The sequence below is a fragment of the Sander vitreus genome, chromosome 2 (genome assembly GCF_031162955.1).
Source record: "Sander vitreus isolate 19-12246 chromosome 2, sanVit1, whole genome shotgun sequence".
Lineage (NCBI taxonomy): Eukaryota > Metazoa > Chordata > Actinopteri > Perciformes > Percidae > Sander > Sander vitreus.
Window position 1 is genome coordinate 12,265,833 of NC_135856.1, and position 10,512 is coordinate 12,276,344.

General features: G+C 40.1%; 1 protein-coding gene across 1 annotated transcript; it reads left to right on the forward strand.

Annotated features, from left to right (window-relative positions):
- The first annotated feature begins 1,444 nt into the window (after window positions 1-1,444).
- Window positions 1,445-9,501, forward strand: LOC144535713 (phospholipid phosphatase 3-like). The gene is made up of 6 exons (XM_078278317.1): window positions 1,445-1,983; window positions 4,312-4,469; window positions 4,579-4,865; window positions 4,959-5,016; window positions 8,306-8,482; window positions 8,585-9,501. The coding sequence occupies exons 1-6, from the start codon at window positions 1,776-1,778 to the stop codon at window positions 8,684-8,686; spliced, it is 990 nt and encodes a 329-aa protein (XP_078134443.1). The 5' UTR covers window positions 1,445-1,775; the 3' UTR covers window positions 8,687-9,501.
- The last annotated feature ends 1,011 nt before the right edge of the window (window positions 9,502-10,512 follow it).

The following is a 10,512-nucleotide window of genomic DNA, read 5'->3' on the forward strand; positions in this document are numbered from 1 at the left end:
GCCCGTAGCACTCTCATTCAAAAGGCCATTTGACCGAAAAACGAGAATTTTTAGTCAATCAGTCAATCCGACAGTTGCAGCTCATTCAAAATGCTGCTGATCAAGTTCTCACTAAGACCAAGAAAGTGGATCACACCACTCCAGTTCTGAATTCTTTGCACTGGCTTCCTGTGCCTCAAATAATTGATTTCAAAGTACTTCTGTCAGGGTGGAGATGAGGCTTGGACCCAAATGCAGTTCAAAAAGAGATTTATTACAGAAGCCAAGGAAATAAACAACAGGGACCACCACAACTAACATAAAGAAACAATCTGACAAAAGACAAGGGAAACACAGAGACTAAATACACAGGGTAACGAACACTAACAAGGGACAGGTGATACAACAGGTGGAACAAATCAGGGCGGGGCAGAACAACCAAACAGGCGGGAAAACACAAGACAGGAAGTAAAACCAGACAAGACTAGGGAGGAAAACAAGACTTCAAAATAAAACAGGAAACACTAACAACAGACAGTCACAATCGTGACAACTTCTGCTAGCCTACTTTATAACTCACTAAACGGTTTAGGGCCAAAATATATTTCGTATCTGCTACTGGACTACGAACCACCCAGACCTCTCAGGTCGTCTGGGACAGGTCTGCTTTCTGTCCCCAGAGTCAGAACTAAACAGGGGGAAGCAGCGTTCAGTTTTTATGCTCCACATATCTGGAACAAGCTCCCAGAAAACTGCAGGTCCGCCGCAACTCTCAGTTATTTTAAATCAAGGCTGAAGACCTTTCTTTTTGATGTTGCCTTTCTTTAATTTCTTGTACTGCACTATGAATTTTATTCTCGTTTTTATTTTTATTTTTCATTTTGTCATTCGTTTTTAATTGCTTTTTAATGTTTATGTAAAGCACTTTCAATTGCCTTGTTGCTGAAATGTGCTATATAAATAAAATTGCCGTGCCTTCCATTTCTTGGTTCTGTTCATCAAATCTTTGCAGTTCGATACCTTGGGCTCAAACCAGTATGTTTGGTCGGTCTCTTGTTCTTCTTTCAGATAAAGTGTTACTGACTCATCAAGTTCAGTAAATTCCTCATACAGTTTTTTGTAAAGTTTTATCTCATTTTGTTCAATATGTGTGAACTTAGCATCATTTTCTATTAAGGCGCTCAATTTGGTTGGACTTTACAGTTAACAATCTTAACTTTGCTCTATAAAGGTGACAGGTGAATCATAGTGATGGAGAAATATCTCCCAGATTGCATCGATATGGGTCAACCAACGTCACTGTGACACACATATGATGCACTTGGTGCTCTTCCTCTCACAAACTCATCAAGTTCGTGGAAGTTACAGTCACCTAATTATATATTACCTAGGCTAGGAAGAAAGAGAGAGCGAGAGAGAGAGAGAGAGCGAGCGAGCGAGCGAGCGAGAGCGAGAGATGATCCCTGGAGATTATCTCTGAGTGTATTGCGCAACCAGTCAGAAGTGTTCCCCTCCACCGTGGTGCATATCTTCAAGGTGACGGATAACCTGCAACGAGTCAGGGCGAGCCCTGCAGACTCTGTGATGAAATAAAAAAATGCGTAAAAGAGACATTTTACTGTTACAGTCAGCGAGGCGACACGTGTCGTGGGGTGGGGAGCATCATAAATACTGTGTCAACCTGTGGACTTATTTACATGCTCTCCGCAGCTCTGCACATGAGTAGTTCAAGGACGCTGCCTAGTTTCTGATGCCAACACATTTTAACTCCGAGCTTCCACCCGTAGAGAATCGTCATGTTGGATACGTTTGAGCCGCAGAGCTCCGGTGTGCCAGTCTCCAGCGCGGACCTCCAGCTCAAACTGACGGACATCAAGAGCAGCCTGGCCACAGCAGAGATGGGGAAGAAGAACAGCACAGGGAAGAATCTCATAGAAATAACAGGTCCGGCTTTATCCAAAAGAAAACTTCTGGTCGGCCTAGATCTCCTCTGCCTCTTCCTGGGTAAATATCAAAAGATACAGAAACAATACTTCACATCTGTTATTGTACTTGTTGAATGCATTGCTGTGTAGGTAGGCTAGAACTTTATGTAGGCTACTTAAGTAAACCGGGAGTGAGCTCGATAAAACAAAGGCACCTGTGCAATATTAATTAATTCATCTATTAATCCCAACAAAATAGAACCATTATATAACATATCTTTAAATTAATAATTGCTTAGTGTGAGGTGCTGATGTTGCTCAATGTTGAGTCCATGTGGTGTAAGGCTGTTGTTTGCACTGGACTGCATTATATCCTAAGGTGTTTCTGTTATTTTGTCCAAACACAGTAGGGTGAGATGAGTAGGTCATAGTCTACTTACAGTAGTTAATTCATCATGTATGCATTTTTAGAGCTGAAACGAACAGTTGAATAATTAATTGAATTTTCTCCAGCTTCTCAATTGTGAGGATTTGCTGCTCTATTGACTAATGTGATTATAAATGTGAATATCTTTAGCCTTGATGTGTTGGTTGAACAAAACAAGCAATCTGATCTGATCATTGTGGGGCGTTATGAACTTACATTTTATTAATCAAATAAATCAAGCAATAAAACTAATAAGTTTGATATCTGTTCAGACAATAGACAGCAATTTTTAACTTTAAATACTACAGGTGAATTCCGTTAAAAAATGTAATTCTTTCCTACTAAGGGTAGCTCTTGTAAGGTTGGACTTCAACCATGTTGAGTTCTGTTCCTCATTGTTAGGGTTAGTCCATTTTTAATTTAGTCAACAAAGACAGTCAGTGGCTACATGTAGGCATGGTGGTCACGCATATGGGCCTGCAGAATATGAACAACTTAACACCAAAAAAAAAAAAGTTTTTCAAGTTCTCTCTCCATCTCCATGTATTCTTGGCTCTCTTTTTTTCTACTCATACACACTCTTGAGCGCTCCATGCCAGCTGGTTTGTGCTTTGCCCAGGGAATTCTACAGTTTCCATGACAACCTCCAGTTCTCAGGGTAGAGCTGGGCCAGGGGGAATTGTAATTGTTATAAATAAATATATGCACGATCTACTGTTTGTGTGTGTGTGTGTGTGTGTGTGTGTGTGTGTGTGTGTGTGTGTGTGTCATGTGTGTGTGTGTCATGTGTGTGCACACGACTGTAATTGTTGTTCTCTCCCATGGTCCCTATATGTGACCATAGTAGGTTATATAATTTCGGCTAATTGGAAAAAGCTGGACGGAGAGGTAGTCTGTATAACAAGAGATTGGAGCCAGGGGGAAGGACAAACAGAGATTGTGTGAGGCTGAATCTGGCTCTGGTTTGATGCAGCATTTGCTCTTTGTTTTGTAGGGAAGAGTTCTGAACTGAAGTCACAAACAACCTCCCCTTTCTCTTCCCATCAACAGACTATTCCTCGTTTGACATCTCTCCGTGTCAGAGTCCCCTTCTCGTTTTAATATAGCCTTGGATTTCTATTACTTGTATCTGTGATTACATAGCCTACTTAATGTGTGCTGTGTGACAGGGATGAAGATGAAGAGTATAGGGGGTCATATCTGCACTGGTGCTGGGTATCCAACATCAATTCTTTTGGGAGTAATGACAAGACTATCAAAGCTGTCACGCACTGAAAAAAACTTGTACTCTCCTTTATTTGATCAGATTTAAATCATGCTTTTTTTCTGCAAAGTTCTTCAATTTCAATTCAATTTTATTTATAGTGTCAAATCATAGCAGGAATTATCTCAGGACACTTTACACATAGAGTAGGTCTAGACCACACTCTACAATTCTTGCATTGCTGCTTGTGTTTACACAACATTATACATTTAAGGGGTTTGGCTTCTTTTGTTAAACGATTGTTCAGCCATGCATTGCTTTGAGCTAAAATGCTAACATTGTTCATAATGACATACTAACACCATACTGATGTTTAACAGTTAATTCTCTTTTGTCCCATCTCAGTTTAGCATGTTTGCTAGTTAGCACTAGTAACAAAGGGATGGCGTTGGTTTTGCAGTTATTTGGTCCATAAACCAAAGTTTTCGGCAAATTAAATGTTGACCTATGTGCTCATGATTGTGCTAGATGAAAGGTCCGTGGATCACCATAGTCAGTAGGATACTTCCTCTGGTGAATGTTCGCTGAAACATTATTGGCAATCCAACCAATAGTTGCTGAGATATTTCAGTCTTCTTATCCTCTAGTTTTGTTTCTCTTTTCTCTTCCCACGAATCATCTCCACTTTCCCATCACAAAGAGGAATGTCTATACTCCCACTGGGGACTGTTGGGATATCAAATAATCTCCCTTCTCCTCCTCCTCCTCCTGTGCAGCTTCCATCCCTTTCTTTGCATGTGAGCTGAAGGCAGTGAGTCCTTACAGAAGGGGCTTCATGTGCGGGGACCCCAGCATCACCTATCCTTATCTGCACCGAGAGGCCATCCCAGATGAATTACTAATCACTGGTGGCATCATCATCACCGGCCTCACTGTGAGTGCTCATCATCCTGATCATCCCTGTGTCATGGCAGTCCATTATTTATTTTATACAATGCGAGGATAATGTAATATGATGGTTCTGACTAAGTGTCCACCTCCAGATCACCCTCGGAGAGTGTTATCGAGTTCGTTTCAGAGGCGTCAGCTCCAAGGCCTTTGTCAGGAACCTGTATGTGTCCTGTCTGTACAAGGAGCTGGGCTGCTTCCTGTTCGGCTGCTGTGTCGGCCAGTCACTGACCAACATGGCTAAGCTGAGTGTTGGGAGGCTGCGACCGCACTTCCTGTCTGTGTGCGGTGTCACCTATGCGTCGCTTAACTGCACACCTGGAACCTACATTTCAACAGTGAACTGCCGCCATCCTGACCACCGGTTAGAAGACGAGGCCAGGTGTGTGTGTATGTGTGTTTTATGTTTATGCCCATGTGTAATGTATTATGCGTTTGTTCTATGTTATTCTAAATACTTCTCCAATTTTTTTAGGAAGTCCTTCTTCTCTGGCCACGCTTCCTTTGCGATGTACACAATGCTCTATTTAGCAGTGAGTATTTCTATCCATCTATCTATATATCTATTAGGGCTGTCAGCGTTAACGCGTTAATCGCGATGCAATTAAGGGCCGACGCGATGCAATACATTTTTTTTAATCGCATTAATCGCATGCCGGCATTTATTAATTTATTTTACACTTCACTCGGCTTTGCGTCGTGCCTAACAGGCTACTATTTTGACCCTTTGCAGCACCGTTACTTATCATCAAGCTGCCACTTCCTCGTAACACATCCAGGCTGCTGGCATGATGGAGAAAGACAAGCAGCAATGACATCCTGAATGGCGCTTTTTATTTTCCAAAACTCCCGGACGGCTCATAGACAAGTCGAAAGCCATATGCACATTGTGTAAAGCCGAATTAAAATATCACCGAAGCACGTCAAGCTTGAGCTACCACCTACGGAGCTAAGCATAGTAGTACAGTTATTAACGTTGATGCTAACCGCTAGCATGCTACCCACTCAGGCAAAGCACTATTTTGGAGAGTGCTACTTGCCGACCTGTGGATGAAACCAAATCCCCAAAAAATACTACAGCTCTTGTGAAACGGGTGGCAACTAACTACAGACCTGTCAGCATCGTAGACGACTCAGGTCTTAAAGACGTACTACGGTTGGCATGTTCTGACCTGTCTCGTTGCCGTTGAGGGGGACAGTAGTTTTCACGGATACACAGCCTGTACGACACGGAGAAAGCAGCTAAACTGGAACAGCTGCAAAGTGCTGCAAACGCTGTCTCATTAACCGGTGATCACTGGACGTCAGTGAGTAATCAACATTATTTAGGAGTTACTAAACATTATATTAACTCTAGTAAGGATAGGGATTTTTAGTTTTTTAGTTAGGTACTTTAGAGGAATTGTGCAATAATGATGATTCACACATTTTTCTTTGGTTTACAGTAAATAAATAATTACAAATCTTAAAATCAAGTTCATAAAGTAACTTTCTTTGCATTCATTTGATTCCCAATCAAGATACACTGGTAAAAAATGCTTTCGATTGTTAATATGTACTTAAAAACTGTTCTGAAATGCAAAATAATAAAATTTTAATCATGTGATAAAATATGCGATTAATTGCGATTAACTATAGAAATTCAGCGATTAATTGAAAAAAAATTATTGTTTGACAGCCCTAATATCTATATCTATATCTATCTATCTATCTATCTATCTATCTATCTACATATATATATATATATCTGTTGCTCTATCTTTCATACATTTTCTCCCACACACACACACACACACACACACACACACACACACACACACACACACACACACACACACACACACACACTCAAACACTGGCAAACACAATTTACTGTCTCTCCAATTTCCAATTACCATCTCTCAATAAAATGTAAAGAGAGAATGAATATAACAGGGAGCCATCATCAGTCCAGTTAGCAGCAGAAAGCGAGGGAATAAAAAAGAAGAGTGAGAAAGAGAAGGACTAAAAGGAGAAATGGGACAAACAGAGACAGTTCTGTTCTGCTGTGGGAGGAGTGTGACCTCGCCTCACCCCCTCACTGCTCTCCTCCATTGTGTGTGTGTGTGTGTGTGTGTGTGAGCTCCTGCATTTATGTTTGTTTATGGTAGCTTATGTGTGTCCCCGTGCAAGTGCCTGCATATGTGCGCATACAGCATATTAATGTATGTGTGCCATCTTGCGTGTGTGGGAAATCTTGGCTTGCTTGTGAAAACGGGTAAAAAGGGAAGATGAAAAACAAGGCCTATCCAATGCACCAACAACACTGTTTATCTTTCTTTTCACCTTGGACTGAGATCTTAGAAGCTCCATCAAGTGCACTGAATTCTGAATCCATATTTGACGCACTGAATCTCATAAATTTGGAGGGAAATTGTGTCTATGTTGACATTTAAATTAGGGTTGTCAATCGATTACAAAATTTAATCTAATTAATTACATACTCTGTGATTAATTAATCGCATACATAATTAACGGTGCCTGAACCGATACTAAAGGGTACTAAACAACAGTTGGTGACATTAAAGAATGGCTTGTTTATTGCTAAGGCCATATGGTCAAAATTAAATGATTTAATAATAATGTATAACAATAACAATAACTTATTTCACTAGTAAATTGCTGTTGAACGACAAAAACAACAACCAGATAGGAAAAGAACATTTACAATAACTTCAAATGCACCACGACGCTGTAGTTTACCAGTTCCATTGAACGCACCGGCTGTGTTGTTTCTCCGACGGCAGCTACAGATTGTTACATCCCGGTGTTGAATCCTCTACAGTAAAACACAGTCAAACTTTACACCGTTTAGCGTTAGCTGTCAGCATTTTAACCGTGTTTAATCCAGCTACTAGCTAGCGGTAGGCTAATGTTAGCTGCTGTTGAGTATAGTGTTAACTAGTGTCATGTGCAGCGGGGTTTGTGTTTCAGAGCATCAGAGAGAAGTGCAGACATATCAGTGGCACCAGATTTTCGTCTGTATGCAAACGTCAATATGGAATGGATTAATCTGCGTTAATTTTTTTAACGCGTTATTTTTTCTCAGATTAATTAATCGAAATTATCGCGTTATTTTGACAGCCCTAATTTAAATACATCGAGCCTCTAATCCATTCTTAGATCAAATCCAGTATTTAAATAAAGACTGGACCAACTGCAATCAACTAGTGTTGGACAGTATTAGACTTGATGAGGGTCACCAACTGGGCAAAGCAGGCAACTGATTCAAAAAGGCTTCAAATTCACTGTGTGGCAATTAAGTTTACTGTAATTTTATTAAGTGCACAATTGTTAGGTAATACTGTATGCACCATAAACCTAAATAATAGGGGCATCACCCACATTATAACATAATCTGGGCCTCTGCCTTGGAGAAGGGCCTTGACTTAAAATCAAGTTGTAAGGCCTTTGTTGTACAAAGCACAAAACAGGTAAAAAAAATGCTAAAATATACTTATGTATGATATTTACAATGGGGATAATTATGAATATAGGCCAATCTTTAATATTAGTGTTTCAATGTAATGTATACTACGTAATATAGTATGGTATTCCTTCCTAAATTCATATTTCCTTCAAATTTACTGTAAGATTTGTATTGTTTTTATCTATATATTCTTTAGTCTATATTATATAATACTTTTGATAGACTTTTTATTAATGTTCAAAAACACATTAATGAATAAGGCCAACTGCAAATATATTGGTCATTATTTACAGTAACAGATGACCGTATTGTCATTTGCAATAAATAACATCATGTTAAATTTTGTCATGTAGTTTTACCTGCAGGCGCGGTTGACATGGCGTGGGGCTCGGCTGCTGAGGCCGGCGCTGCAGTTCTTCCTGGTTCTGCTGGCAGTCTACACTGGTCTGACCCGCATCTCAGACTACAGGCACCACCCGTCCGACGTGCTAACAGGCTACATACAGGGAGCCCTCACTGCTTACTGGGTGGTCAGTATACCTTGCCTGCTTGTTTTTGTACACTGGTTGGGTGTCCACACGTCAATGCCTGTTAAAATCTTAAAGTTTGGTGTGTGTTTGTGTGTTTCCCAGGCCTTCCACATCTCGTCCATGTTTAAAATCGAGTCGAGTTTAGATCTGTCTCTGACTGAGACTCTGGACAGCCCCTTGTCGCCCCACCACACTGTCTGCTAAACCTCACCTCCACCAACCCCTGCGTGGACCAACATCCACCTGCTGCCTGTAATCTAACTTGGATAGACAAGAAATTTGAAGAATGTGAGACCATTTCCTGTGAAGTCAAACCACATACCTCAGTATTTGGGACAGAGTGTGAGAGAGAGAGTAGAAATTGTGTGATACTGTAGTGGCTCAAAAGACAAAACATATGAACTGGGAGAAATGAAGAGGGAGGGTGCGGAAAACAATACCGACTGCTCGGTTGGAGTGTTGTGTAAGCAGCCAAGCACTCAACCTTTTTTCCTTGTTACTAGCCTTCACATGTGATACTTACCTGTGAGATGAGATGACTAAATCCTGCAAAAACAAATAGTAACTACCACTCTATAGGTCGCCTGTAAATATATACAGATTTTGTACAACTCAAATGATACTGTAAAAGCACTTTTTTTTAATTTCCATTTTAGTGTTATTAATTACCACTTTGTAGTCATTTGGTGAGTAGGATGTATTATTTTATACAAACATGTAATATATGTTGTACTGTAGTTTTCTTTTTTTTTTTACATGAAACCAGTGAATGTAAAGGTATTTAAGGAAAGCACAAATAGCGAGAAAGCAACTCTGTGTGATACCATTTAGATGTGGTAGGATGTGTCCGTCTTTCTGTGTGCAGTGGGTAAGTTTAATAATTAGAGAATGACAATGAGAATGTCAACACAATAGATATAATCCATGTTTGAAAAGCACGGACGCTACTAGCTCATGAATGCTAATGAATGTTGTTAGACTGCTTGCCACTCCAAAAGCACACAGATCATTAAAGATTTTTTTTTAAATCATTGTCTCCTTAAGTTCAGTTTGTGACATTCTTTTTAAAATACTAACATTGGATACACATTTTGAGAATAACATTTTTGATGTTGTTGCATAATCTTTTAAAAGATGATTACTGTACATCCTCTAAGTTAATTGAGTTATTTGGCCACTCATTTTTCAGCTTATTCCGACAAAAGTGAAAAATAATGTGTGTATCCACCCTGTGATTTGGGTTCGCTCCAAAAATTGAATGTGTTCTCCCTTCACACACCCTTCCACCAAGTTTCATGAAAATCGGCCAGTAGTTTTTCTGTAATCCTGCTGACAGACCACCAAACCAGCAACAAACCAAGCCAAAAACATAACCTCACTGGCAGCTAAAAGATGATAAAGGGGACTAGAGAATCTGGAAATGTTCTCTGGGTTTGTCACTTTATCGTCACACAGAGTCATTCAACTTGTTTTTCATATAAAACTATTGATTTGTGCAGCTTTTAGTAAACAGCTCAAGAAAGTAAACCACTTCGGAATTTCATAGCAGTGGAAATACAAGACACATCACTTTTGTGATGAACAAAGGTAAAGTTCACACATACGCCAAAAAACTTTTTAAGCTTCCAGGTTTACTTCTGTGATTTGCGGCCCACTGAATATGCGCAGTAGTGTTTTTCCCACCGGCCCCGCCTGCGAGTTCCTGCTCGGCCCACAGACTTTGGTAACGTCACAGGTTTTTTAATCACTTTTCTTGGCTCGAGGGAAGTTTTTCCAAATATAACACGTTTATGGATTAAACATTCAGAATAGAAAAAACATCTTAATCAACTTGAGGTGTACTGGCAATTGTTTTACAGATGTCTCTTCTACAATGTTGGCCTATGTGGAAAAATCCTTTTTGGGCCACACTGGGATTTTTCGTTGCAATACCGCGAGTGGCCACTAAAAAGAAATTGGCTGAAAGGCTGAACGCACTTGGGGCCTGAGTAGAATGTAGCAGAAAATGGAAGTACTCCGGTAAAGTACAA